This window comes from Tricharina praecox (genome assembly GCF_024521635.1).
Source record: "Tricharina praecox strain CBS 144465 chromosome Unknown BZA05scaffold_15, whole genome shotgun sequence".
Classification (NCBI taxonomy): domain Eukaryota; kingdom Fungi; phylum Ascomycota; class Pezizomycetes; order Pezizales; family Pyronemataceae; genus Tricharina; species Tricharina praecox.
In genome coordinates, this window is record NW_026250417.1 from 529,448 (window position 1) to 557,146 (window position 27,699).

The window sequence follows — 27,699 nt, forward strand, 5'->3', positions numbered from 1 at the left end:
TTGGAGTGCATGCTTAGGAAACGCGGATGGTATTTCATACCTCAAAGCATGGCGAAAAGCAGTGTGAATAATGACAACTCACCATAAGCTTGGGGTAAGCACCGTAGCATAGTAATTTTCTTCAGTAAGCCTCCATATGGTATTCCATCAATCACCGGGTTAACCAGGTAGTCCTGATTCCTTTGGTTTTCAGTTTCTCCAGTAGCATTCGCACCCGGTAGTTAGTACTGAGTTACCTTCGTACCGTAATTACATAAGATACTTTTACTCGCGTCTACGTTAGCGTCAACGCGTCTTCCCGATTCCCCTGAGCTATTCGATAAAATACACAATTGGACTCCTCACCTCCCACTGTACAATATAATCTCTGCGCACCCACCACCACCACTACTATTACCACCACTTCCACTACCACCATCCCATCACAAACACAACCACCACAATGCGTCTCCACCTAACAATCCACCGCCCTTTCCCCCTCCCGCCCGCCAGCACACCTCCAACCTCGTCCACCCCAGCTTCCCACCCGCACCCCGTTCTCCCACCAACAAAACTTTTATGGACGCACAGCCCCTCACCATCCTCGTGCGACCTGATCTCGGACCTGCTCACGCAGATCTCTGCAATAATCCCGCTGGAACTTGCCGGCCACGGACTCGAAGACTACGTCGTCGAACTCGACGGGTTCGAGGTGTTGCATTTCGCGGTTGTGTCTGGCTCACGGGGGACGCAGGGGACGCTGCGGGATGGGGATGAGGTTGTGTATGTATCCTATCTTTCTGAAGATAAAAGGGAGGGGGAGAGGGGAGGGGGAGGGGGATGGGAAAGTTGCTGACAATGTGGATGGTGGACAGCGTGCGCCCGCTAAGGCAGGCCGAGATCCGCGCGCGGAAGTTGACCGGCCGATGTCAGATCACCACCTCTGGGCGGAGGTTGGTGGATGGTGTGCCCTGGGGCAGGCCGTTTGTAAGGCTGGCTATGGATCGGGACCGGGGGATGGCTGGGTTGGCTGGGATGCTGCAGGAGTCCGCCTCGGCCGAGGTCTCGGGGGGAGGGAGTGGGCTGGCTGTGGTGGAGCAGATGGGAGGGGGAAAGGGTGGGGAAAAGTTGGGAGGGGAAAGGGGTGGGGAAAGGATGGGAGGGGAGAGGACGGGAGGGGAGAAGAAACGCCGCAGGGTCGAGTTTCAGCAGACGGATGGGGAGTGGAGGAATGAAGCGACGATCGAGGGGATTCCGGTTACGACGCTGGCGCGGTGGGCGATGGGGAGCGATGAGGAGGAGGATGAGGAGGATAGTGATTTTGAGCCGGGGAAGGAGGAGGAGAGTGATGAAGGAAGTGACGAGGATGAGGAGGAGCTGGGGGAGGGCGTGGAAGAGGAGGTGGACATGAACGGGAACAAGATGCACATTCATAGGATCAACAGGCTGATGGACATCATGAAGGATCGGGAGTAGCTGGAGTAGGTAGCAGCCAAGTTTGGGTTACTGGGGATATCCTTTTTTATTTTATTTTACGACAGTCACCATTGTCTTTAGAGTCTACTTCTGTACTTCATTTCCTCACGGTCCTCCACATCCCACAGTGATCGATCCCTTCCCACACACAACCCCACCATTAGCCCCCCCTCCTCCCGCTAGAGTAAATCCACGACTAGAGAGAGAAAACAACATACCTTCCTCGTCCCACACTCCCATCCGCTCATCAACCGCAAACCCCAAGCGCTCCCACACGCCCCTAACACCGACCTGCGCGTGCGCCAGCACCCTCCCATCCCAGCCCTCAACCTTGTCCCCCTCGCTTTCCAACCAGGCCACCGCAGCATCAACCAACGCCCTCCCCACGCCCCTCCCTCTGAACTCCTTCAACGTCGCAAACCTGCCAACCTTAACATGTCCGCCATCGCCATCGTGAGGAACCCCCTCGCCCTCGTGGTGCGCATGCGGCGGCGGCACGATCCGCAGCGTGCCTACGGGCGTGGAGCCGGAGTTGGAGTAGCAGACAAAGTGCCAGCTCCGCTCGTCGTCCAAGTCGATTTCGTTTTCGAGGGGTATGCACTGTTCCACTACGAACACGGGCATGCGCACCGCGAGGGCGTCGGTAAACAGTGGCTCCGTCTTGCCGAGCGTGGGCACGGGGACGGTTAGTTGCGACATCTTGTGGGCGTTGGTGGGGGTGGGGTGGATATGGTGGGGCAGACAGGGACGAGATGCTTAACTACGATAGAGTACCGTGGACCCAGGGATCTATGAATCTCGGAGCTCGGCATTGACTCATACCTTGCTGCCCTGCATGTGCAGTGTAATCAATCATGCCCTGCATTCTTCACATTCTAGAAGCTGCCGTGATGGTGCGGAAAACAAAACTGATTATCTTATCCTATGAATCCTATCCTATCCTATTAAAACCCTCCGAGCCGAAGAGAGGAAGTAGTTTACAGCTCCATACCCCCAGAAAGAACCATAAGAAAGAAAACCCCCCACCCAGCAGCGAGAAAAACACACCGACCCTTTGAAATACAAACGTGAAAGGAAAACACAGTACTAAAAAAAAACATGGAAGGATGGGGAAAGAAACACAATCTATCTGAAGGTGTTGGTTTGTGCCTTGTTTTTGTAATGACATTGTAGGACGACAGACACCTTGTGACTCTCCCTCCCTCCTGGGGACATGTATTGCGGAGGGCGATAGGTTGACGAGTCACGTTCAGTCAGTCATGATTTTTTTGTAGCTGTTGTCTATGTCAAGCTGTTTCCCGGAAAGGCGGGCGTAGTGTTAGTAAAATTTTGCAAAAGAAAAAACGAATTGAAATCGGGTATTCCAGAAGGCCGTGGGTGTGTATGTGGAGAATGTAAGTCGGCCAAACATGTGGGGGTTGGTTTTGTTGAGGATGATCCGCCAGTGTCCTGAACTTTGCTGGAGTTAGATATCTGTTCACGAAATGAATCGCCCTTCTCCATCACGCCAAAGGGTCGTCCTAGAGTAAAAATGAGGTGGGAAGGTTCCGTGATCAGGAGTAAAGAGGTCGCAAGCAAGGAAACGGGCACTAGGATGACACCAAGGGGAACGCACTGGGAGAAGTCAGTATCACGGAGAAACAGTGGAGAAAGACGAAGCCCACCCTGAATACTCGCAATCAAACTCCCACGGATCCGTTTTGCACCGCCGCAGTTGGCGCCGTTCGGCTCCTCTTGACGTCGTCCACAAGTGCCTATACAGATAACACCGACTCCAGCATCAGTCATTAATCATCTGAACAACGCCAGCCCGGGAGGAGATCCAGGCAAAACCGTCGTAGACGACAGATTCGAATTGTCAATCACTTCACCGTTGTATTTGGGTGGTGTCTTCATGAAATGAGACGCTCGTAGGCTCTCGGATTGACGGCTTTTTCAGTGATCTTCATCCTTCTCATCTCCTCCCCTAATGCATGGCGAAGTTCTCGGTGCAGGAATGTGGGGGCTGCACGTACCTCATCTGCAGAACGCTTCTTGGTACTTCCATTGGCCATCTTCCTCTTGACGAGCTTGGTCTTCTTCTGGCGCTTTACTTCACCAGGCTTGAAGACGTTGTCTGGCAGATCACATCTAGGGAATCGTTAATAGATATCTGGAGGAGGATCAAGAATGACATACGCTCGACAATAGAGGACATTGATGCTATGAAGATCCTCGTTGTACAGATTCCAGGTCTTGCACATATCATAGAACTCCTGACAAGCCCATGAAATGTCGAACTTTTTCGCCTGACCTACACATCTGGTTAGCACAGACGGCTTCAACATGCAATATGCAGTGCTTACTGGTGTCAAGGACCAGCCCAACGTAGAAGCTGGTGGTGAAAACTCCGATCTTTTCAGGCTTTTCGCCAGTTTCGTCGCTAGACGTACCATCAGCCGTCACTCCGTTAGTAGTGCCAGGGACGATGTGATGTCCGTCGTGAGCTACGCGAAGTGCCTCGTCTTCCGTATCGCAAACGGCCTCGTATTCAAATCCCTTATTGAAGGGGTGGGCAAGCTGGATATTCTCCAACTGCTCCAATTTCGCGACGAGATGACGAAGTTTGGATTCAACCAATCCAGACCTGCGGTGGGGTGTCAGAGAACGTCAAGCGAACTGATTATAGTGATTGCATACCATTTCAGCTGCTCCTCTTTGGTGCGTGCCGCGGCAAGCACCCGCAAGTAAACCTTATAATCCTGAGTGAAGAATGTATGTCGTTCGAACAGCTTGCTCCAAGGAGCGTTTCCAAGCATGATGTCATTCACTATACCATTGGCCCTCTCCATTTCGCGAAGAATAACACTCTTGGTTGACTTCGTGATGTTGTGGGTGGAACACATGCACGGATAGTTGGGCGTAATGACGGGCATCAAATGGTTACGATCCGCAGGATAGATCTGTCAAAAACATTTAGAGGCAGTACTTCGGTGGTGGGAACAGCGGATTCACCTTAGGATTCCAGATTCGAAGCCCAGCACCCTGGCCACCCTCCTCCAAGATGTCCTTCAAGAGAACTGGCTGCGGCCATTTCCACTTAGTGTAAATGATGAAGAACTTTGACACAATCACAGCGCTGACAGCCATAGGGTACAGCTGGCAGATCTTGGCGACTAACATAGCCCACGCAATTCCGCCGGGAAATCCCATCACATTGGCATAGATCGCGCGGGCTAGAATGTGGTCAGCAAAACGCTCACATACGGATAAACAAGGTGAGTGACGTACTCTTGGCCCACAGCTTGATTGCCCGCAACGCCATGCGGAAGTTTCCTGGGTGAGGGACCAAGCCGAGCAGCTCGTCGGTGAGTCGGACACCATTCAATCCTCTCAGATTGGGCTCATCACATCCCTTAAGTAGCTCTTTGTTCTCTAAGGACATATCTCTCGGCACCGAGTTCACACTAGGAACCCGGGCGAAGATCAGATCGATGGAGATGTTCTGCAGTTCAAACTTGATGATCGGGACGAATGCGTCAGGAACAGGAGAAACCTCTTCGGCCGGAGGAGTCAATTTCAGTAACATTCCCGGAACAAGTTGAAAGAAGTCTGCACGCGAGATGTGGGTTGGTGCTACGAGGAGTGTGTCGATATCGGAGCCTGGACCGTACGCTCCCAATCGATACGAGCCGAAAGTGAAAACCTTTCCTCCGGAGTTGTGAATCATGTGCTCCGGTAGTCCTTTAGCACGACATGTATCCTTCACAAAGTTCTCTGCCAAATTCTGGAGGATTTCCAACACCTGCACACTATTCACACCCACCACGTCAGGTCCGATATCCTCTCCGCATAGTACTCGCTAGCCACATACCGCTTATCGCTCTCCACCTTCGCCTCGAAGCAGTTCTGATTCTTCAACTCTTCAATCAACTCGCCATTGCGCTCAGTGTCCAACCTGGTGGGCGGGTTTGTGTTGATGGGCGGCGTGGTGCCATACTGCTTCGTGGGGCTAGTCGCGTAGTCAGCAACCGAATACAATCGCGTATCGACCACTGCCGTCCGAGGAAACACTCACGCAGACATGAGGAATGAAAACGCGCTCTGTGACCGACTGGCGACAACGTGGGTTGATGGGACAAATTGCAAGGATTCCGATTGCGCAAACTCGAAGCTTGACCTATGTCCTAGCAAGTGAACAGTGATCTCAAACCGGACGAGCGATCTCTGGCAGTAACGGCAAAGACAGAGACGGCGAGGTGGCGGTGGGGATGGCGGTGATGGTGAAGGGTTTTGTAGGGTAAGAAACTGAGGAAGCTGATCGAGGAACAAAGAGAAGGTGATCGCCAAGGGGAGGTTGAAGGAGGCTACGCTCACTCGGCTTGGCACTATTCACGCTAATCCATTTAGGTAATCATCTAGAACATGTGCTAAACTTCAAATCCATCACCATCGGTGAATCGTAAGTCGTAAATTAAATCGCATTCTCCAGAAGGCAGAGAATGTAAATCATAGGATGGGACTTGTACTTAAGCAGATGGGTGCATAAATAAGCACGTATTTACGAGTGACGCCGCGTAGCATTACAGAACAATTGTCTACAGTGAGCTACAAGTAAGACCACAAAGTTGTCAGAGTGGTCAGAATTACTCACGTAGATGAGAACGCGTTGATGCAGAGTATACGTGCATTGACGGGGTATGGCGTAGGAGAACAAGAATTACTGCATTACACTGAAAACGCCTTGCCCAATTCCAATGACCAAATAAAAGCCTAGAGCCCGGAGGGGCATTCAGATGGGTCACAAAGAGCTTGCATTGTCTTTGTTTGCGTACAGAATCCCCACCGTACATACAACCCAACATATCCACAGGAACACCAAGACCAGCGAAAATCGAAAGAAGAAACGCAAAAGTTCGCCGAAGTCGAATTCCCATTTTTTTATATGCACTAGCCCGATGCCCCGAAAGGAAACCACATCCTCCACTTAACGGTTGGACTTGGCGACACTGTTTCAAGGTTCTTGTTAGTAATAGTTTTAGGAATACTTTCGTGTTTGGTATGGCGTATACTAACCGCTCGAGCTCGTCCTTCTTCTTGATGGCGTAAGAGTTGGATGATCCCTTGGCGGCGTTGATCAACTCCTCGGCCAAGCACTCAGCAATGCTCTTGACGTTTCGGAAAGAAGCTTCCCGAGCACCAATGGTGAGAAGGGCAATCGCCTGGTTGACTCTCCTCAGGGGGGAGACATCGACGGCCTGACGCCTGACGGTTCCAGCAGATCCGATACGGGTGGAGTCCTCACGGGGACCGCAGTTGACAATGGCGTCAACAGCGACCTGGATAGGGTTCTGGTCGGTCATCAAGTGAACAATGGAGAAAGCGTGGTCGACGATGCGGACGGCCATAAGCTTCTTTCCGTTGTTGCGGCCGTTCATCATCAAGGAGTTGGTGAGACGCTCAATGATGGGGCACTGGGCCTTGCGGAAACGCTTGGTGGCGTAACGTCCGGCGGAGTGAGGAAGGTAGACGGGAGACCGGATTTGCATGTAATCGCTGCCGGGCACAGATGATTGTCAGCCAACTCGCTCCGCCTCCGTTTCAAGATCGCCAAATCTAACACCAGCAATGATCCGTCATCCTGCTGGTTGCTGAAGCTCGTCTGATCCAAACTGCCTTTGCTTTCCCCCGCCCGTTCATTGTCTCCCTCTTTCTCTCCCAAAAGCCCCTCCAAACCAAACCAAACAAGACAGTGAATGGGTAGCCCTACGTCAACGAGATATCCTTAACCTCAACATCCTCGTAGCTCCACTTGTTGAAGAGCTTGATGCTGCCAATCTCGTCCGAAACCTCCTTGGGAAGCGGGGGGAAGGCCGCGGTAGCGACCTCGATCTCTCCGTTGTCAGACATGTTGGGTAGTGCGTTTACGGGATGTTGATCGGGGCGAAAAGGAACTTCCGTGGGATTTCGGAGGTTGGGTCTGTGTGGTGGTGGGAGTTAGCGAGCTGTCCGGACAAGTTCGATTCGAGAGTATTTCGATATCCGTGTTGAGGGATAGATTGCACGTACCGTCGGTGTCGCGTAGCACTTGTCGTTAGGCCTGTCGTTCGTCGTACGTCGAAGTGAATTTGCTTAACTCGTTTCTCTCTGTGCGCACACGGCGTTCGTTGTGTGGGAAGCTAAAGGGCACAGTGACTGGGTTGAGGCTGATTAGCCCTAAGTGGGGCGACAGCGCAAGGGCATTGCAGCTGTGGCGCAGGATGCAGAGGCTGAGCTAGCCACAGCCGTTGCTGCCACGGAATTATTAGAAAATGTATCAAAAAGCGGTACCCTTGTATTCTGAGAAGCCTGCATATCAGCTGCTCATTTACTGCGCTCCTTGAAAAAATCGTGTATATTGCCACATTTAGCTGTATTGCAAAGCCATCGTCTGTCGAGTGCTTGTTTTGTTTTGTTGCCTCGTCTCCGACGCCCACGCCTCACATCTTCTTTTGACCGACGCATCACGCCTTCAACCCAACCCAACATCCCAGATCGTTACTAATTCACACCACATCACCTCCACCGCATACTTTTCCTCCTCCAACGCAGTGCAGCCTTCTCTGTACGACTTTCGCAATAGAGAATCATCCTCCCCCAGCCCAGAAGAAGACAGGATCGTTTAACTGGTCTTCATCAATCAACAACTGCCCTGCCGCCTATCCTTGATCAGAACCTTTACCGCGACACCCTCCGGTTCTCAAGCGCTTCCGTTCATACAAGGGTTTGAGCTCACTCATACTTCCCTTCTGCCCTCCACTCTCCATCCTGTCAGTCAACCACAGGCTATCTTCCTAATAGCTGGTGACGCATCATCTCGTTCCAGTGATTACCGCACCAAACCTTTTCTCCGAAACACGACTAGCTTCGTGGAATCATATTGAGACGAAAAGGATCGATAATCGGGAAAGAAGATATACATACGCGTCGCGAGGATGTCCGGTCTAGATGTAGAAGCCCTTCTCGAAGCTTCAGAGAGCAATAAGCCAAGACAGCAACCTGATCGAAACAACAGTTCTCCTTCATCCCCGAGGCCGGAACGCAACGGCGGCGGAAGCGTTAAGTCCTCCTCGTCCAGAAGGGACAAGGACCGGAATAGGGACGATAGGGGCGAACGTCACAGAAGAAGAAGCCGGAGCAGAGAGAGTGGTGACAGGTCTGAACCCTCAATATCCCACCGAAATACCACAGCTGACATTGAAGCAACCGATAGACGTCGTAGGGATTCTTACTACGAGGACCGTGATGAGTATTATGAGTCTTCGTCGCGCTACAGGCACCGATCCCGCGATGACCGCGACGACGACAGATACTACTCCTCTAGACGCGACCGCCGTGACAGAGACTACTACGATGAGCGCGATAGGGACGACCACCGCGACAAATCGGAACGTACGCCCAGGAGGTCAAGGAGCCCGCGCAAGCGTGGCGGTGAGCGTGGTGCAGGAAGACCCAGGACCAGGTCAGTATCATAATGTCTTTGGTACTTGCTGCAGGGGGCTAACATCGTCACCTAGAAGTCGCTCTCCACAATTGACAGAAGACGAGCGCGATCGTCGTACCGTGTTTGTTCAGCAGCTGGCTGCGAGACTGAGGTCCAAGGAACTGATTGCTTTCTTTGAAAAGGTTGGCCCAGTCAAGGAAGCTCAGATTGTCAAGGACAGAGTTAGCGGCAGGTCGAAAGGGTACGTTCTGGTTTTCTGCCCCACCCTAGGAGATGCTCGCTAACTTCCGGTGTGAAAATAGTGTTGGCTACGTCGAGTTCAAGGATGAAGCTTCTGTGCAAAAGGCTATTCAGTTAACCGGACAGCGTTTACTCGGTATTCCCGTCATCGCACAGCTCACGGAAGCAGAGAAGAATCGACAGGCTCGTGTCAACGCGACTGAGTCGAACTCGGCGAATCAGGTTCCGTTCCATAGGCTATATGTCGGCAACATCCACTTCAGCATTACCGAAGCCGATCTCACCAACGTCTTCGAGCCTTTCGGCGAGCTGGAATTTGTTCAACTTCAAAAGGAGGATAGCGGAAGGAGCAGGGGTTATGGTTTTGTCCAGTACGTTCCTCTCACTCGTTTTCGACCTCAGGTTTGTGTTTCATCCAGCTAACGAATCACAGGTTCCGCGATCCCAATAATGCGCGCGAGGCTCTTGAGAAAATGAACGGCTTCGATTTGGCTGGCCGTCCCATCCGGGTTGGCCTTGGCAACGACAAGTTCACGCCCGAATCCACCGCACAGATGCTCCAGCGCTTCTCCGGTTACAATCAGGGATTCCAGGGCTCTGCTTTCGAGTCCCGTAACCGCGGTACTGATCGTGTTGGCCGTGCAGACGATAAAGCCACCGGAACTGGCGCAAGTGCGCTCGACGATACCGATGTTGCAGGAGTAAATTTCAATAATTATAGCAGAGATTTACTTATGCGCAAGTTGGCTCGACAGGATGATCCTCCGGAGAGGAACGGCGCCGGAAAAGATGCCCCCAGGCAGCGAGCTCCCGACACGGTTGTCCACGCCCAGAAGCCACTCCCAGTGAACGTGCCAATGGCCAGTAGATGTGTTGTTCTGAAGAACATGTTCGATCCCGCCGAGTAAGTAAACAGTCGTTCGTCTTGTGGTTTTGATTAGTACTAATGATTTCCTAGGGAAACCGGAGAAGCGTGGATCAAAGAACTTGAAGATGACGTTAAGGGCGAGTGCGAGGAGAAGTATGGCCACGTTGTTCACATATCTCTTGACCCCAACAGCCAGGGCGAGATCTACATCAAGTTTGATAAAGTCAACGGCGGCGAGAAGGCGATCCAGGGACTCAACGGACGGTTCTTCGGAGGCAGGCGAATTTCCGCCTCCCCTGTTGTCGACGCGGTGTACGCCAGTTTGTTCGGTAGGGCGAGTAGTAGGGCGTAAGCTCTACTCTAGGTACATCTTTACATCTTGTGGTTAACATTCTTATCCGTTGCTCTGAGTAAACGTGCGATGGAATATGTGAATTGTATTTTTTTTTGGGATTCTGGTGTATTAACCTTCGTTTTGCAACTTGTCTTGCTGTGATGTGGTGATTTCTTGCTTCTTCTCTTCTCTTCTGTTCTTTCTTTCGGAATAAAATTATGTTCTATCCCGTGTCCTGTATATCGCTCGTCCAAGTTGGTTCAACCCTCCGTATCCAATGTGCTTGTCCTCCGGGGCAGCAGCAGTCAGTCAGCCAACCGTGGGCCTCCACCCAGTACCAGCACCGGTATTTGATCGAGTCAAAACGACTTGGATGACTACTAGTAAAGGAGATAGCACGCTGGAGTGAAGCACATCATTTTACGGGCTTATTCAGATCAGAAACCAGTGATGCCTACGGGTCTACGGCGATGCTTCACTACATTTGCACTTAACTACCTGGAGGATTTGTTTTGTTCAATCATGATTGCATTCGACCTTAGTAGGTAAATCATGGCAGATTACCGTATATCCTTTTCCACCCGGCTGTTCTCGACCACTGGCTGCGGGCTCGATGCCGGTTCCCTATTGCTCGCCGCCCAGCCCTCCCCTCAAGACAAACCTCCCCCCGCTCAGCACTACCTAGTGAATATTAGGGATGTGAAGCAGGATTCACCTACCTAAGTACTCAACCAAGTTGAACCATCACGGGTGATTAGTGGAGGCAGAGCGCTATATAGTAGTAGGGTGGAATCATGCTCTATTATACAGGTGCATATGGATTCAGACGGAGATGGACGTCAGGACTCAGAAGAGGAGCATACGGAGGAATAGGTATTGGAGACTCTATGGAAACTTAGACTATAGCCGTGAGGTAGCTCGGAATGTGGAGCTGGACGAAACGGCATCTTCTGGTAGTTTCCGTGGACAGTCTGCGGGGCCATTATGCATCATGCATCCATTGAAGCTGTAGATCATTGAGTTCTGGTAGCGGTTCCAGTCCACTTCCTCTAAACCTGAGGGAAGATTGGACGGCCTGGAGGGTGTGGACACTGGAGATAGCCTGGGCAGACTCGAGAGCGGACGCTTGGCACGATACGGCATGTCCGAAGACTGAAGGGGGAAGAATGGACCTATGTACCATGAGTCCATGGCGGCCATTACTGGCACGGTCCTACTTCCGCTTCCGCCTACACGCTCCAGATTCCAGTTTCCAGCGACTTCCCGCAGAAAGACTTGGGGCTTTCCCGCAGAAAGACTTGGGGCTTTCCTCGTGGGTTCGTCGGGATGTTTATGGGGTTGCTTCACATCTCCGGCTTACTCTACCTGAGCTCACTGCTAAATTCCAACCACTGTTCCTGGGCTTCTGCAAGAGACTGGCGGGTAGGCTGGTACTGGTTCATTTGTTAGTCGAAACCGAACTGCTCCCTATGACCAGGTCGTTTCCGCGGCTGCACACGCCGACTGTCTCAAGCAAGATCACCAGTCCGCCGTCCGAGTGCACGGCCGTATGTGGAATGAAGCAGGATTTTGCTTCAGTGTGCTGTTCCTGTCACTCGCCTGGACGGTGTAAACTTGATCGTATGCCCTGTCCTTCAGATCTCTGGCCTACCCACCTACGTACAGCACTGCCGTAGACGAGCCAGGTCAGTACCGGCTTACGGTGCGAACGCACAGCCGTAACAAAGCCACGTCCACCCACCGGTGTTGAGATGTTCTAGAAATGCAAACTGCAGCCAGCCGCACGTGGGGGAGAGACAGTGGACACATAAGCCCCGGCCTCCGGCCCCTGGCCTATCCTCCCGCGGCGCAGACTCGTAGTGACGCCTGCTCTAAAGGCTTGTTCGCACCTCGCTCGAGAAGCTTCTTTGGATACCATTCAATTGAGGATGACATCTCAATACGGCAAACGGTAGAGGAAAATCGGGCTGAGCTCCGGACGAGCATGGGATAGCTCAGTGGACATTGCCTACATGCATTCCTCTGAAGCAAAGAGGAGCTCAATCAGACAGAAGGCTAGTCCACTGCTATCGATTATCCCACGGCAGCTAGGTCATTGTATGGAGAGGTGGAGGGAGACACTGGCCGGGCATAATACTGGGGAAGCGCTCCGGGCGGTGTTATAGGAGAGCTAGGCTCTCCCGACTCTCCAAAGAAGGTGCATAGCTGGGTTTGGGCTGGCTACATAAAGCAACATACTTATGCGCTGATGTACGATGCCGTGTTTGTTGTTCGCCCTCATCCGTCCCAAGGCCGCAGCCCTCTCTTCATCAGATGTCCGTCTTCTCAAGTTCACTGGGACACAGGCTTACTTTCGTATCAGAGTCAGAGTGATTGCTGCCCTGGATAGTAAATATTGATTCACGAACCCTAGTTCGCTGTGCATGGTGTGTATGTGTGCAAGCGCAGCGATGAGCATCAGACGTTTGCACTCCATGGGAGCAGTGAACTTGGCTCTCATGTACAGCCCCGTTTGTTTCGTGCTTGTAGATGTTGCATCGACCGTGTTTGGTGCGATGATGCATGCTTCCCTTTGGGGCGGGACATACCCAAAAGAGGACTCCGCCTGTCCCAAGTCGGGCCTTCACTGCTTCCTGTCGTTTGGCTTTATTCTTGAGATCGGTCCGCCTCTCCTCTCTACCTTCTCCATTACTCTTCCATCGTTCATGCTCCCTCTATCCTCCCTCACTGTCCCTCTCCTATCCGTCTTCACAACACTTCCACACATCTTCATCTCCCTCCATCCCTTCCTCTCTCCTCTCTTCATCGCTACTTTCACCATCATCCTTCATTCAACGACAGAGCCTCCTACCCCCACATTCCTTCTCTTCTTCTTTCCAAATTTTGCCGATTACCATCGTTTTCCAACCACTCTCCTTACCTACTCACACCCATCGTACTGATCATACAAAGATGGACCATACTCGCTTTCCCCGCGGTCGTGGTCGTGGGCACTCGCTTGCTCCGACCACTCCTCAACATCCTGTTCGCCAGCCTATTAATGCTAGGAACGGTGCCATGGGCTTCGGTGCCATGGGCTTCGGTGTCATCGGCAGCGGATTGCGTACCGCCAACGCCGGTATTCCCCTCGGATGTAGGCTGTCCAGTGTTCTTTTTCCCGCTGTTTGTTTGTTTGCTACTGTGTTTTGAGTCAACTCAAACATATTCGGAATTCCACTAATGTCGCCAGCAGACAATGCGGATAGGAGCGTTGGCCCTGCAAGTGCCCTGCGGGCTTCTCACGGCGTGCACCCAGCGAAGGACATGTCGGGACCCGGCTTGATGCAAGCTGCCGGTGTGCTTCTGCCATACAACGGTCATCCCCAGCATCACGATAGTGGCACCGATCAGCAATTCGCGCTTGATACCAACGGCATGGTCCGACATCTCTTCGCTTCAGGTTCTCACGAGAACCCTGGTCATAGACGTACCTACACCCCCACAGAGGAGCAACTTGCCCTTTCCTTGCGTCACCTCGGTCTGGTGGCTGGTGACAACTCTCCTACCGCCGCCGAAATCCTCGACATCGCTCAGAGGAGGTTGATGAGGTCGATGGATCGGAGGGATGCGGACAACGAGCCTGGACTCTCCGACTCGTTTTCTGTGTCTAATGGCACTGAACCTTCCGAAGAACCGCGTACTCCAATTGCTCCGGCCTCTGGGTTTGGTTACTCTCCGCCAACGCCGAGCAACCAGGGTCGAGTGATGGGAAACGAGCTGTTCTCTGGTCGTCCGGACAACTTGTCCCGCTCCAGTCACCACCCAAGGGGTACCAGCCAGATCGACCCCTACATCCCACCTGTCAATGACTACGGATTCTTTGCCGAAAGTCCCGATGGCAAACCCGTTTGGACCGGCAAGGACAACGACGCTGCCCACAGTCAAGTCGTGTCTATGAATGGGAGCCACCGCTCTTGCGATACTGTCATCGGTACTCCGATCGTCCTCTGCCCTTCGATCGCCCCCTGCCCTTCGAGAAATGAGATCTGTGCCGTCCCCTCCAGTCATGACTCGGAGAATGCCTTGAAGTTAGAAAACGAGCAACTCAGAAGCGACCTCGACCGTCTAGAGCAGCAGGCCTATAAGTATCAGTCGAATCTGAACCACGCATGTCAGGTTGCCCTTAAAAACATCACTGTTCGTGAGGCTGAAATCGCGAGTCTCAAGCGTCAACTACGTCAAGAAGGTCTTCGTCCTTACAATGAGCCCGAAGAGACAGATGATGCTGCTGCTTTTTACGAGAGCGAGCTTGCCATGCTTTTCCGTATGGTCTCTTGCTGGGCGAAGCGGTTTTACAAGTTCCCAACCACGGAGACCTTGGGTGAAGACATCCTGAACAAACTGCGCCAGGTCTGCGAAGATTGGCATAACGAATGCTACTTGATGACCAGTGAACGGACCAAGTTCCTCGTCGTAGTTGCCATGGCTACTCGCATGTTGGCTGGATTGTTTGAGCCGGCTTTCTTGGATGAGGTTGTCAGCATCTTTCTTGGAAACCCTGATGTCAAGGCTGGAGACGGACTTCGTGAGATCATTCATTTTGCTAGACTAGGTAAAGCCTTCAAGCACCGGTATAAACTCGCCACTTACTAATATGTTGTGTCAGGCAATCCTGAATTTGACGATCTCATCTACGATGCTTTCCAGGAAGCTGCCAGCAAGAAGGCCGGCATTTTCGTGAAATTGATACGCCCCTTGATGAGCCGTATGACCGACAAGACGCACGCCGAGCAGACGCACAAGCAATTCGTCCAGGTCACTCAGCATGCGGCAAGGATCGTCCTTGGAGCAGCGAAGAAGGAGGTTGCCTTCAACGTGCAGTTCTTTCATTTCGGAGAGCGTTTCAGCGCAGACATTATGAAAGATGTGACTGCCGATAATCTCGGATCTGACGCCGCTGCGAAGATTAGGGCTTCCCTTCTCCTCGAACTGCGTGGTGCATGGATTCGTCTTTGTATGCTTCCTTACATCACTGTTTCCATCAAGGAAAATGGTGACACCTACCGTCAGGTCGAGGCTTCCAAGGCCAATGTGCTCCTGCTTTGATTCCCTTGAGATTTGTGATTGAATTGTAGATGTGGTATTTTGATCACGTTTCGTTTTTTGTCCATATTTGGTTTTTTTGCCAATTGTCGATTTGCATTCTTGTACCGAGCATTCACCCGAATTGCTCTTTTCTCGTGATTTTTCTTCCTTCTTTTCGAGTGTTTCGTTTGGCTGACTGGATTCGAAACAAGAGCTGTTTCTTGCGCTTCGAAGTTTAGAGTTAGGTCATTTTTTTCTCTGATTTTCTTTTTCTTTGGTTCGACGTCGACGGAATATGGGAGTCATGTACCAACAGTGGGGGGACGGGTTTTGGCGGAGCGGGGTTGGGTTGGGTTGGGTTGGCTTTTCTCTCAGGTTCCGAAGGATGAACCATAATTGCATCGTTGTACCTAGATAGGGCGGACTAGATCTAGACGATGTGCATAGGGAATAGAGAAATGGATAACCGCATTAGAAGTGGGTGGAGAAGTGGGTGGAGAATTGGGTAGGCGTGAGTACTATATGTAGGAAGCGCTAGTGATACCCTGTGAATCGTGATCGTCTGCTGTGCCCGGTTGATCCCTCTATCTACATACATGGCATCACGGAGGAGACTTTGGGTATAGTATTGTCCCATCTATGTAGCTGTCATGCACTGCTATTGCTCTCAGGCAAAGCTAGTTATTATGTTCCAAAGTTACAGTATGAAGTTTTAAGCAGTCAATGGATTATATATTTCCACGCCTGAGCAATCCCAGACGTCTCTGTGAGGAGACGGCCTCTACTATACTACAGTACCTAAGGACGGCTATCGTCGCGATAAGGGGTCTCCTATATATGCATATGTAGGTTCGGCTTTGTGCAGATCTGCACTTGCGGACGACTCGGCCATCTCAACCATACATCGAGAATTGTCGGGTCTGTATGTATGTCTGTAGGCACGGTATGTCCGCCAGATACGGAGTACTACTCTATACTGTAGATACTCGGCGGGGGAGAATTCGGTTCCTATTCCACGTATGTACGGACGGCCTTGATGTCCACAGACGGTCGTCTAGGTGTTCTAGGTCCAGGTCTACGGTCATGTTCAACCAAATCCCCCGCCGGTGACCTCAGTCGTCGAGACCCAAAGAGTCACAAATTTAGTTGCATCTAGAATTGTCGTGGTTGGGTAACTTGGGTTTGGGGATGTCTGGTAACTACGGTTGGGTATGGGCCCTGGGAATTCCTGCCACCTGGTACGGCTGTGCCCGAGAATTCCCTATTCCATGGTCGTATGTAGGACTGAAGCTGGGTCCGAGGGCGATCTTTCCTCTACATACATACATACGGTCGCCGTGTTCAAGCCTTCGCGGCGTGCTTTGAGGAAAGGGGGAAAGAAAGGAAGCAGAACAGAGCAGAGAGGCGCTTGATGCCTGTGCCTGTGGCTGGTGCACGTCTAAGACCGTAAATAGGTGTTCTCTACCGATGGCTACTGGTTAGCTACCGGTACTAGAGGTACTAGACAGGGCTCGAGTGCGGGAAATTGCGATTGGCTCTCCTATCCCCCCGTACTAGGCGGAGAGGAAGAAGAAGGAGGAGGAGGAGGAGGAGGAGGAGGAGGAGGAGAAGAAGATGAAGTTCTTTGGCCGCAGCGAGGACCCGATGTCGGGAGGGAGGGAGGGAGGGAGGAAGCATTCACTCCAAAATTTATGCGTATGTAAAGGGGTAACTTTTCGCACCCTCCACCGCGCCATACATAGAGGACAGTTCTAGCCGGCGGAGGCCAGCTTCTCCTCCTGCATGCACATCTAGAGTAACTACATGTCATTAGTTACCGGCTGGATTCCAGCTCGAGCTTGAGCTCGGACTCATCCCCCCATCTAAGTACCCCAGATCTGTCTATATTTAAGGCTCGAGTGCCACTGCCACGCACAGACGGAAACGAGTTTGGGATTATGCTTATATTTATGCGCAGCCGCGGATAGGAGAATCTAACTGTCCGCCCCCACTTGATGGAATCTGGATGCCAGGTTGAAGCCGAGGTAGAAAGCTAAGGGAACGGAGCGAGAGAGAGAGAGAGAGAGGGAAAATCAATTTCTTGTGGCGAGTAAACGGAGACTGACGCGCGGCGGTGATGTCAGCTAGAGTAGAGAACCACGAGTGATAGGTGTGATGGTGGGTCAAAAATCATATCTAGGGGGACGGAAGAAACATGCTTTCGTGGCCACCCACTTGCCGGCTGGGGTCTACGTATTAGCGCACGGACCACGTTACGACTGCTAGTCATGGATTATCATCTGAAGTCAGGATATACGAGTTGCAAAAAAAAAACTCCTATCCCTGGTGGGGGTCGAACCCACGACATTCGCATAGCGATATAAGATCGACTGAAGCCGAGTTTCCCATATAAGAACGACGCGCTACCACTGCGCCACAGGGATTTTAGATGTTCGTGAGTGCGTTTTATGTTTTATAGGGCCAATTGATTGGCTTGAGATCCTTAATTATTTTTTCCCGCAGCCAACCACCCCCCCCCCCCCGGCAAAAGTCGCCAGCCGTGTACCTATCCAGCTGTGATATGATATCGACCTATGCGTTTCACGGCGACGCTAATAAATCCAATGCGGCCCGTTTCCTGCAGCCTCGAGAGCGTAACTTCCTACTCACATCAAAAAAAAAACGAGGCCCTGGTTATTATTCCGAAAAATCTCTCCACCACACACCACCCGAGAACTAACATACCACTTAACGCCTTCGTTCCCGTTACCTTTAAACACCCCTTTCCCCCCTTCCATTCGTTGTACCTCTCCAACCCTTCCCGCGCCGCTACCTCTCGTCAACACAACAACTGCCTTCTCGAAACTTTAGCAAAACACTACTCCGCGTCACAATGGAATCCCGATCCTTCCCTACCATCTCCCTGGCCGAGCTCGAAAAGCACTCCTCATCGAAGTCATGCTATGTCACGATTGGCAGCAAGGTCTACGACGTGACATCGTTCCTCTCTGACCACCCTGGTGGTGAGGACTTGATTCTCGAGTTCGTCCACCTACCCCCTTTTGGGCACATGTTGCAACGCACACGCAACCTGTAGCTAACTTCGCGAAGCTATGGCGGTAAAGACATCACGGCGATTCTCGCCGACGACATCTCGCACCAGCATTCGGAATCAGCCTACGAAATCCTTGCGGACTACCACGTCGGTTTCCTGCCGCTGTCGCATATTCCCGCCGTGGTAGGAGGTAAGATGCCACCATCGCCGCCTCGCACGCCTCGCACGCCCAGCATCCACACCGCTACGGGAATGGAATCGGAAGAGGAGCTGTCGATCACCACCGATATCGCGGGCGATTATAAGACGCACAAGTTTTTGGATCTCAGCAAGCCGCTGTTAATGCAGGTGTGGGGCGGCGGGTTCTCGAAGGACTTCTACCTTGAGCAGGTACATAAGCCACGACACTACAAGGGCGGCGAGAGCGCTCCGCTGTTTGGGAACTTCCTCGAGCCTCTGAGCAAAACGCCTTGGTGGGTGGTGCCCACGGTGTGGCTGCCGTGGATTTTGTATGGGCTTTACCGGGCGAACCTGGGGATGGAGAAAACGACTACCACAGCGTCGTGGGCGGTGCTGGGTCTGTGCATCTGGTCATTGGTGGAGTACGGAATGCACAGGTGTCTTTTTCACATCGACGAGTAAGAGGCCACGTAAACATCCCAGGATATGTATGCACGCGTACTGATATGCGAGACTAGAAAAATGCCCGACAACAGAGTCTTCATTACGCTACACTTTCTGCTGCACGGAATCCATCACTACCTGCCGATGGATAAGCTGCGGCTGGTAATGCCGCCCGCATTGTTCACCGTACTGGCGATCCCGTTCTGGAAACTCGCCCACACCGTCTTCTTCTGGAACTGGTACATCGCCACCGCAGTGTTCTGTGGTGGAATCTTCGGATACGTTTGTTACGACCTTACTCACTACTTCTTGCACCACAAATCGTACGCTTCATTCCCACCCCCATACTGGTGTACCCCCACTAACCCACTCCAGCCTTCCCTCCTACTACAAGGAACTAAAGAAGTACCACCTCCAGCACCACTTCTCCGACTACCAGAAGGGCTTCGGAGTTACCTCCAAGTTCTGGGACAAAGTCTTTGGCACCGAGTTGATGTACGGACCCAATGGTAAGTCGGAGAAGGAGCAGTAAACTGGATGCGCAGCCAACAAACACACGGAACCTTTTCTTTCCGGTCGCCCACATGCGGTTACCCATCTGTTATATTGCAAATTGGTCATGACGTTACGAATCGCTTTTTTTTATCGTAAAATAAAAAAGAATAGGTGAAGAAGGGTAGACACTTTAGGGTAGAACTTCAAAGCTGATTTCGCAACTTCGGGGTTTGGGGTTTTCTACTCTCGGATTTTTTCTTTCCATTTGTTCGTTTTCTTTTTCCTTCAGTTCAGCTCAAAGCTTGCTTGTTGTGTGTGCATTCTACATATCTGTTGGCTGGCTGTGGTGGTGGATATCTGCATATGCGTTCTGTATACACATACATAGACTCCCTGCTCCTCCCCATCCATCCATCCATCCATACCTACATCCTCCGTTGTAAATACATTTTGATCTATCTCTATCTCTAGCGGCCGCTGGAAACACGGCACCTTCCCTTTTCTGTTTCTGTTTCTCTTTTATTTTATTGTACTTCAGTTGCTACATAGACCTTGCCCTCCCTCCCTACTTACCTACCCCACAATTTGTTAATCTACATATATACATGTATGTATCCGCATTTTCATCAAGGGGAGTGGAACGTGGAACTGTGGGAGGGAGATTGATTGTAATGTCTAATCCGAGACTTGCTTGGCACGGGGTGGATGGAGGGGGTGGACCATGGACCGTGGAGGGGGGAGAGAGGGCCTGGGAGAGAAGAGTACCGTATATACGAACGTGATGGCAATCACTGTTTACAATCTAGTTACATGTTGAGAGTATGATATGCCCGGTACCGGTAGTTAGTGTGCACTGTGCATCCTGGCCTTCCATTGACCGACCGACCGACCTGACCTATCGTGTAGAGTATGGGGGGCATGTGTACAGTGTCGCCAGTTGAGTTGAGTTCAGTACCGTAATCCCGCCCCTCCAACCCAACCAAACACCGAGTAGAGTGGTAGTAGATCTGCGGGCCGATAGGTAAGGTAGGATGTAAGCATCTACAGTCCACTCGATACTCTGCTTCGTAAACACTGTGCATCCAGCGTATCATGTATGTACGCAGAGTTGGTAAGGAACCTAGGTACGGCTGGTTGGTACGGCTGGTAGGTACGGTTGGTGGGTACTGTACGGTACGGTGCCCAACCCGTAGGTGCGGCGAGCCCTTGTAGCACATCACAACATCACATCACATCCCATACATCCTATCGCCGTACATCCTATCGCCGTACATCCTATCCATCCTATCGCCGCACCTCGTCTCGTCTCGTCTCGCATCGTCTCACATCACGTTCACATTCACATTCACGTTCAGCCCCGTCGCCCCGGATGCTATCCTCGCCGAGCAGCGCGCGCGCGCAAAAAAAAAAACTCAGACACATACCTAAACTATCCCAGTGGGGAGAGAGAGGGCAGAAACACCGCCGGAGCTCGGAATTTCAAGGCTCCGATGGATGTATGTGACGTGGTTTTTTGCAGGTGCAGCCGTCCGTTCCGAGGCACCCGTGGGCCTGGGGTCACGCGACTGGCGATGGCGATGGCGGATTGTAAGGAAGGAAGGATGGAGGGGCAGGGAAACAAAGGGTCGTCATGGGAGTGGTAGGTAGGGTGTAGGGCTCAGGGCGGAGTTTCCGGAGTTTCGGGGGTGGATTACTGATTGTGATTACTGGTCGCGGGACCGCGGGGATGTGTTGGAGTGGCAATGGTGATGGGTTGTGATTGAGTTGGGGGTGTGATAATGTATGATGGATCTCAGGTATATGATTCATAGGAGTGACAGACATGTGTGGACGAAGAATCATTTCATTCATGATTGTCCTAACAGACCAGAATTAGACGGATGCAAAAACATCTACAAACCCTGAAGCTTTGCCTCCTGCTCAATGAGCTCATCCAGCGTCTCCAGCAGTGATTTTTCAGTTGGGGCCCAGCCAAGCTTCCTCGCCCTCTCGGCCTTGCCTATGCTGTTAGTTCCCCACAGCACATGCCCAAACGGATGCAACTTCTTGACCTCCTCCACATCCAGCTCCTCAACCTCAGCACTCTTGAGATACCCCTTCGCAGCGGCACGCTTGGTAATCTCCCTCGCGAGCTCACCCCACGAAAAATCGCCATCCTCAGCAAAGTAGTAACCCTCGGTATCCCAGTCCGCACCCTGGCCACCCTTCACTGCCGCCTCGGTGAGGAGGAGGTACAGCGCACAGAGATCGCGGATGTGCACCGAGTTCCATACATTCTTTCCGCCGCGGACAGTAAAGCCCTTTCCGCGCTTCAGGATCGCCTTGGTGAGGCCGGGCGTCTGGATGGAGCGGGTGTTTGCGACGCCCAAGCCGGGGCCGTAGATCGTGGGTGGGCACACGATCGCCGTGTGCACGTTGCTGGGAGACGCGAGGACGATGGTGTCGACGTCGCGGTGCACGTGGCCCTCCTCCGGGAACGAGGTGACGGTGGACAGCGTGGATACGTCCGCGTATTTCTCCTCCGAGAGGATTGTGGCTCCGAAGCGCTCCGGCTTGCTGATGTCGGCGAGCAACGCCGAGCCCGAGGTGTGGATCAGGTACTTGGGCTTGTCCGAGGCGGCGAGGCCCTCGGTGATGGCTTTCGCCGAGGCAACGTGGTCACAGTCAGCGAAGTCTGTGGGGGTCCAGCCATCAGTATCAGCATTTTATCCCATCTCGTCTCATAGGAAAAGGTTGGGCGTACGCAAAACGATATCAGCCTTAGCACACTCGGCCTTGATAGTATCGACGGAATCGAGGTCGCCCTTGACGATTCGTACGGACGAGTATTTGGATTTTACGAGCTCGGCCTTGTCATCGCTCCGCACCAAAGCAGCGACCTCGTATTCCGGGTGGGCTTTGATGATGACATCGACGGCCGAGCCGCCAATGTAGCCTGTGATGCCGGTGCTGGTGGGAATCAGTATTGATCCGTCCGTTGAGATCCAATTCGGAGAGAGAGAAGGAGCAGCTTACACGAAGAGTTTGGGAGTCATTGCTTGCTGTTTTGGTTATAAGTGTGTAGTGTGTGGTGTGGATTCGAGGGATGGTTGCTTTCAGAGCAGGTGTCGTGTCGTGTCGTTGCGGGTGGTAGTGGTAGAGGAGGGAGTGAGGGGAAGCCCTTTTATGTGACAATTGAATTGACCGCCCGTCACACCCTCACAGCTCAATCCATTATATTCCACATATGTGGATGTAACGTCTGCGTGTTGATTCGGGCCAGCTCTGACGACACCGCTTCCCCACTTTTGCACTGCAGGTTAGACGCGGATAGAATGCGGCTGCATATGGAAATCTTAAATCGCACCCTTGACTCCTAGAGGAATAGAGTAACGACCGCATGGGGATATCACCGCCGACTGGAGAGAGGTAATCCAGTAAGCTCGAATGCAACGATGATTAAACAAGGAAAAAGAAGGATGGGGAGAGGAGAAAGGTAAACGAAGTGAATGATTTGTAAGCGGCCTTATTACAAAACCTCGGTCCATGCGGAAATGCACTTCTCTGCGTTTCTGGTGGCAGAAACGGCTGGGAGATTCGATGGGATTCTCGCGCAAGTGGGGTGTTAATTCGTGTGAGCGACGGGAAGGATCCCTGCGATGATGGGATGGGAGCACCCAATCGTGCAATTGGGATCGGAGGATAGGTGCTTAGGTAAGAGGTTTTCCGGTGAATCAGTGCTATCTACAGTTAGCAGGCACCTTGGGGGCCGTCATGCAAGACGGGCCGTGGCCGTTCGCTTTACTGTGATAGGGTAGATACATTTTGCCACATGTTCCGTTTGATGCCAATCGTGGAAACTTGCACAAACATTCATTCCCCATCACTCGATTCAGCTCCATATGATGGTATCATCTTCACTCATTCCTATTATCCACCCCTACACATGCAGGTTTATTGCCTTCCCAGACTTTGCGTATAGCGACCTTAAGCTCCTCCGCCGTCTCCCGGTGCTTCTCGATCCTCTAATCAATCTCACTAATCTCCTGCTCAATGCGCTCCGCACTCTATTCCAGCAATTGCTGCACCTCTTCGAGCGGCAGATGCAGAAACAGACATCCGATCTTGTCGGGTACCAGCTTGTCTCCGTTCGCGAGCTCGCACTCGGAGGTCACGTCTTAGGTACTCCACTCGTTCTCTTGCTAGGGAAACGGGTTGTGGGGGGTGGGGGGAAGTGGGCGGAGCGCGGGACGGTGGGCACACGTGTTTGGCTTATAGCTCGTCGCGAAGAATGCCTTGCTCCCGGTGAAGGGTGGAGAAACGGCTGCTTCAGTGGTCCGCTCGTGGCACTTGCGTGTCGGCTGCGGCTCTGTCTTCGCGGGAGAGCTAGGGAGCGCTGTCAGCGGCGATCGGTGGTCGTTTGTGCCACGGGCGGTTGTCCATCTTGTATTTTTGTTTGGACGACGGGACGGAGATGGGACGGGAGAAAATACGGCGGCGCGTTGTTGTGATGATCGCGGGGACGCTGCGTGCGCAGTGGAGGGGCTGCGGATGGTGGGGTGCTGCTTGCTTGCTCGCTGCTGCAGTTGGTAACTATGCCAAGTCACCCCGTCTGTTAGTTACCCGTGTCTTTGCTTCTTCAACGTCACTGTACTTCCACCAGCAACCGATCACAAGCAATCACGATGTCACCGTTCCTATAATCACCTTACTCGATAGCTATGGGCGTCCTTCATCACCACGATCAGCATCGCAGCCGGAGGCAGGAGAGAGGGGGGAGGAAGAGGTACTTTTATAGAGGACACAGCGATGAGCGAGACTCAGGACTTTGGTGACGAAGACGGAGGAGGTGCCTGCTTTATGGCGAGGGATATGTAGATGTACCGTAGTGGCGCCTTGCTCGGAGACGTAATACTATCTATACAAACGGTGCCCGGCTTGAAGAGGAGGTTGCAGAAAGAGCATACCGTACTTAGCTAACCACATGGAGCCGGCGGGGCACGATTCTCCACCCCTCACTCCATTACTCAATACTCGATATGCATAATTTCCACTCTATGCATAGCCCTAACTACGAGTCTATCCTTCTCAAACCAAGCTTCCCACCGCACAGCAGCGGAGATATCTCCCCATATCATGTAATCTTCGGTGTACCACTCCCGAAGCCGCCACCTTCTTGACCTTCCCTCCGCATCGCGATCAACAGCAACCAAAACACTCGGCTACGTTTAGTTAATCTGCACTTTTACAAAATGTAGTGATGTCCAAGTGCAAGTCCCGAGTGTCTCCTCCGAGTCCCGGGGCCGAAAGCTCGAAACCCTCCGCCGCAGAAGTGCACGTCTACACATTTCCAAAAGCGGCAAAGAAATCCCGGATTATCCGCTACGTCGCTACGCCGCCACGCCGCTACGGTGCTCGAAGTGTCTATGTATCTGCTGGGCGGGATGGGGAAGGAATATGTATGTACTTGTGTGGCATAACCGCTGGAGCTAGGGCTGGGAGGGATGGGGGGGATGGGGGTGCCGGCAGTTAAGCTTTTTTGTACTGAGGGGAACTATGATGAGGGGTGCTGGTGGTTATCGATTACATATCTACGGTAGATACGGTAGGTAGCTGCGCGGCGCAGGACGACATTCGGGTATCGGAATCTCTACTTATGATCCACCACGGCTTGTTCCTCTACCTCACACTCCATCTACGGTACGGGCCTCGCCAGAGATCGCAGATTCGCAGCACTCGCGGCGGGACTCCATTCCTTTTTTCGGATGGATCAGAATCATCAGATCGGTGGACGATCGCATTGACGACGACGGAGGATTTCAAAATTTCAACTCTTTGTCCATGCCATCATGCTGCTGCTATCAACAAAGTCGCAGTCGGGCCCGGGGGTATGGTTAAACTACCATCCACCCATCCATCCACCCACCCACCACCGCCACTGCAGCCACCAGCCGCCGCTAGCTACACAGTCTGCAAGCAAGAAAGAACGAGAAAAAAAAGCTTCCGTCTCTTGTCTTCGTCGTGCTGCCGGTATCTACATACGCAAAGTATGATACAAACGGAGGAGCTGCTCACGATCGGGAATTGCTTTTTCCCCTCCTTCGTTTACGGTTTACCCCGGATGCCAGGTGGGATGCCAGGTGGGAGGGTTAGATATGCAACGTCGGCTCGCTTTTTCCGCCAATGGTCGAGTATAGTAGTTAGTCCTAGGCCGCATGCAGTGCATCCGTCCATGTCCTGGAGGAGATAAACTTCCCTCCTCTGAGCATCGTGAGATATGTATGTAGAGTACACCGGAGAGGGAAACCGAAGGAAGTGCGAGAAATCTGAAAAGGTGTGGAGAGCTAGCTAGCGAGCGAGTGCAACTGTGCAAGAGATAGCGGATCCGGACTCGAAATCGGTGCGCGCAGGCAGGCAATATGTCATCCGTCGTGGGTGTGGAGAACTACTACATACTAGGCAGGGCTAACACTGCAATGCAGCTTCAGCTATCGATACGGGCCTATTCCATCACGATTGCCGGCCGACGAGGTCCCGGATCCACTGCGCAGACAAGAGGCACGGACAAGAGGAGGTGGGGAGAAGGGAAACGGTATAAATTGGCCGTGGAATCATCCACGGCTATCAGCAGAGCTCAGCATCCAGAAAGCCAAAGATATTAGATATATCCCCTCCTCCGCCTACTCCGCCCCCTTCCTCTCCACGATGGCCACAGCCGTAACAACGCAAACGCAAACGCAAACGCAAACGCAAACGAAAGCCCACGCGCCGATCCGGGGGGTACGGACCTCGGCCATGAGCAAGCCTTCATTCACGCTGCCGCTGCAGCGGCCACAGACGCCCGCAACGTACTTCAAGTCTCCGTTCAACCCGTCGCGGCACCTAGCGTACCACACGATGCCAGCCTGCCACACGATGAGCGAGCTCGGCCACGAGAAGAGGGGGATATCGCCCATCGGCGTGTCCGAGCCGTTCGAGCTGTTTACGCCTGAGGCGGTCCGGTTGATGCGCAACGAGGTCCTCGCCGATGAGGTGTGGGATAATTGTAGGTTTGCGAGCAGTATTGCCGCTTGTCAGTTGCGCGGGATGGCGCCGAAGTGGGTTCCCTCCTATAATACATCTCCTGGCCAGATCAGATGTTGACGGCTGCGGTGTCTAGATATGCCAAGTTCGTCTACGACGCCTGGACGAATCCCGAGACGTTGCGGATCGTCAGCAGCATTGCGGGCGTGGATCTGGTGCCAGTAATGGACTACGAGATCGGCCACATCAACATCAGCGTCAAAGACAAAGACGACGCGGACGGGAAGACGCAGGCCGCTCCCGTGGTGGGCTGGCACAAGGACTCGTATCCGTTCGTGTGCGTGCTCATGCTCTCCGATGCTACGGAAATGAAGGGCGGCGAGACTGCGCTCCGCATTGGTGCGGGCGAGATCATGAAAGTCCGCGGTCCGCAGATGGTATGCGCGCCATTCCGAGTGTATTGCTGTCTATGACTGTGGGCGGTTGGGCTAATGGTGCGAAAGGGCTCCGCCGTAGTCCTCCAGGGTAGATACATCGACCACATCGCGCTGCCATCCACCAACACGCGCGAACGCATCACGATGGTGACCTCGTTCCGGCCCCGGGATCCGGTGGTGGCCGATGACTCGCAGCTGCTCACTGTGCGGCCCGTGTCTGACCTCAACGAGATGTACAACCAGTGGACCGACTACCGCGTCGAACTCGTTGAGGAACGCTGCCGCCGCCTGGTAAAGACGCTCAGGGAACGGAAGCATGTGGGACGGGACTTCGATGTCACAGGTGTTAAGGGTCAGTTGGCGGAGCTTATCAAGTTCCTCCAGAAGACTGCCGATGAGATTGTCGATCCGGCTGAGTATAAAGTGGAAGATGGTGATGAGGAGAGGGAGCAGGGGAAGGAGAGCACGAGGATGAAGAAGAGGGCCAGACTGGCGTAGTGAATTGAGCTGTTTGGAGCGTTGTTTGGATTAGCGTTGCTGTTCCTTCTTATGCTGTCGAGGTCCATCATGCCGTCAGGCCTGTTGAATGATTTATGGAATACCATTGCACATACCAATATCTTTTCTTTCTTTTTGGTTCAATCGTTCATTGCTTGCGACCTATCCAGAGTAGATCATGGCAAT

General features: G+C 52.7%; 10 protein-coding genes and 1 non-coding gene across 11 annotated transcripts; 6 read left to right on the forward strand and 5 right to left on the reverse strand.

Annotated features, from left to right (window-relative positions):
- Positions 1 to 442: 442 nt before the first annotated feature.
- On the forward strand, positions 443 to 1,455 carry BZA05DRAFT_445787 (uncharacterized protein; the record flags this gene model as incomplete). Its single annotated transcript, XM_051487032.1, has 3 exons — positions 443 to 762; positions 855 to 932; positions 1,176 to 1,455. The coding sequence occupies 3 exons, from the start codon at positions 443 to 445 to the stop codon at positions 1,453 to 1,455; spliced, it is 678 nt and encodes a 225-aa protein (XP_051338706.1).
- BZA05DRAFT_400777 (acetyltransferase) lies at positions 1,123 to 2,313 on the reverse strand. Its single transcript, XM_051483934.1, has 2 exons — positions 1,674 to 2,313; positions 1,123 to 1,593 (listed from the first exon to the last, which is right to left on the reverse strand). Exons 1-2 carry the CDS (start codon positions 2,152 to 2,154, stop codon positions 1,553 to 1,555), a joined length of 522 nt encoding a protein of 173 aa, XP_051338707.1. The 5' UTR covers positions 2,155 to 2,313; the 3' UTR covers positions 1,123 to 1,552.
- An 821-nt stretch (positions 2,314 to 3,134) lies between these two features.
- BZA05DRAFT_445789 (Poly(A) polymerase central domain-containing protein) lies at positions 3,135 to 5,520 on the reverse strand (the record flags this gene model as incomplete). The annotated part of the gene is made up of 9 exons (XM_051487033.1): positions 3,135 to 3,209; positions 3,471 to 3,585; positions 3,634 to 3,748; positions 3,801 to 4,081; positions 4,135 to 4,397; positions 4,450 to 4,670; positions 4,726 to 5,246; positions 5,309 to 5,446; positions 5,513 to 5,520. The coding sequence occupies 9 exons, from the start codon at positions 5,518 to 5,520 to the stop codon at positions 3,135 to 3,137; spliced, it is 1,737 nt and encodes a 578-aa protein (XP_051338708.1).
- Positions 5,521 to 6,316: 796 nt separating this feature from the next.
- Positions 6,317 to 7,610, reverse strand: BZA05DRAFT_67861 (ribosomal protein S7 domain-containing protein). The gene is made up of 4 exons (XM_051488555.1): positions 7,504 to 7,610; positions 7,205 to 7,439; positions 6,511 to 6,990; positions 6,317 to 6,443 (listed from the first exon to the last, which is right to left on the reverse strand). The coding sequence occupies exons 2-4, from the start codon at positions 7,342 to 7,344 to the stop codon at positions 6,422 to 6,424; spliced, it is 642 nt and encodes a 213-aa protein (XP_051338709.1). The 5' UTR covers positions 7,345 to 7,439; positions 7,504 to 7,610; the 3' UTR covers positions 6,317 to 6,421.
- A 644-nt stretch (positions 7,611 to 8,254) lies between these two features.
- On the forward strand, positions 8,255 to 10,387 carry BZA05DRAFT_67961 (uncharacterized protein). Its single transcript, XM_051488556.1, has 6 exons — positions 8,255 to 8,629; positions 8,687 to 8,935; positions 8,991 to 9,158; positions 9,220 to 9,528; positions 9,591 to 10,061; positions 10,116 to 10,387. The coding sequence occupies exons 1-6, from the start codon at positions 8,409 to 8,411 to the stop codon at positions 10,375 to 10,377; spliced, it is 1,680 nt and encodes a 559-aa protein (XP_051338710.1). The 5' UTR covers positions 8,255 to 8,408; the 3' UTR covers positions 10,378 to 10,387.
- Positions 10,388 to 13,311: 2,924 nt separating this feature from the next.
- Positions 13,312 to 15,444, forward strand: BZA05DRAFT_445792 (uncharacterized protein; the record flags this gene model as incomplete). Its single annotated transcript, XM_051487034.1, has 3 exons — positions 13,312 to 13,492; positions 13,592 to 14,950; positions 15,005 to 15,444. 3 exons carry the CDS (start codon positions 13,312 to 13,314, stop codon positions 15,442 to 15,444), a joined length of 1,980 nt encoding a protein of 659 aa, XP_051338711.1.
- Positions 15,445 to 17,740: 2,296 nt separating this feature from the next.
- On the reverse strand, positions 17,741 to 17,846 carry BZA05DRAFT_t207. Its single transcript has one exon. It is a non-coding gene; the product is annotated as a tRNA-Ile (tRNA).
- Positions 17,847 to 18,060: 214 nt separating this feature from the next.
- Positions 18,061 to 19,897, forward strand: BZA05DRAFT_68018 (uncharacterized protein). Its single transcript, XM_051488557.1, has 4 exons — positions 18,061 to 18,444; positions 18,514 to 19,095; positions 19,156 to 19,404; positions 19,457 to 19,897. The coding sequence occupies exons 1-4, from the start codon at positions 18,296 to 18,298 to the stop codon at positions 19,611 to 19,613; spliced, it is 1,137 nt and encodes a 378-aa protein (XP_051338712.1). The 5' UTR covers positions 18,061 to 18,295; the 3' UTR covers positions 19,614 to 19,897.
- Positions 19,898 to 21,366: 1,469 nt separating this feature from the next.
- Positions 21,367 to 22,760, reverse strand: BZA05DRAFT_400794 (uncharacterized protein). The gene is made up of 3 exons (XM_051483935.1): positions 22,592 to 22,760; positions 22,320 to 22,525; positions 21,367 to 22,250 (listed from the first exon to the last, which is right to left on the reverse strand). Exons 1-3 carry the CDS (start codon positions 22,609 to 22,611, stop codon positions 21,469 to 21,471), a joined length of 1,008 nt encoding a protein of 335 aa, XP_051338713.1. The 5' UTR covers positions 22,612 to 22,760; the 3' UTR covers positions 21,367 to 21,468.
- A 629-nt stretch (positions 22,761 to 23,389) lies between these two features.
- On the forward strand, positions 23,390 to 24,552 carry BZA05DRAFT_400796 (uncharacterized protein). The gene has a single exon (XM_051483936.1). The coding sequence runs from the start codon at positions 23,458 to 23,460 to the stop codon at positions 24,064 to 24,066; it is 609 nt and encodes a 202-aa protein (XP_051338714.1). The 5' UTR covers positions 23,390 to 23,457; the 3' UTR covers positions 24,067 to 24,552.
- Positions 24,553 to 26,350: 1,798 nt separating this feature from the next.
- Positions 26,351 to 27,513, forward strand: BZA05DRAFT_338884 (uncharacterized protein; the record flags this gene model as incomplete). Its single annotated transcript, XM_051480910.1, has 3 exons — positions 26,351 to 26,652; positions 26,715 to 27,015; positions 27,082 to 27,513. The coding sequence occupies 3 exons, from the start codon at positions 26,351 to 26,353 to the stop codon at positions 27,511 to 27,513; spliced, it is 1,035 nt and encodes a 344-aa protein (XP_051338715.1).
- Positions 27,514 to 27,699: the final 186 nt, after the last annotated feature.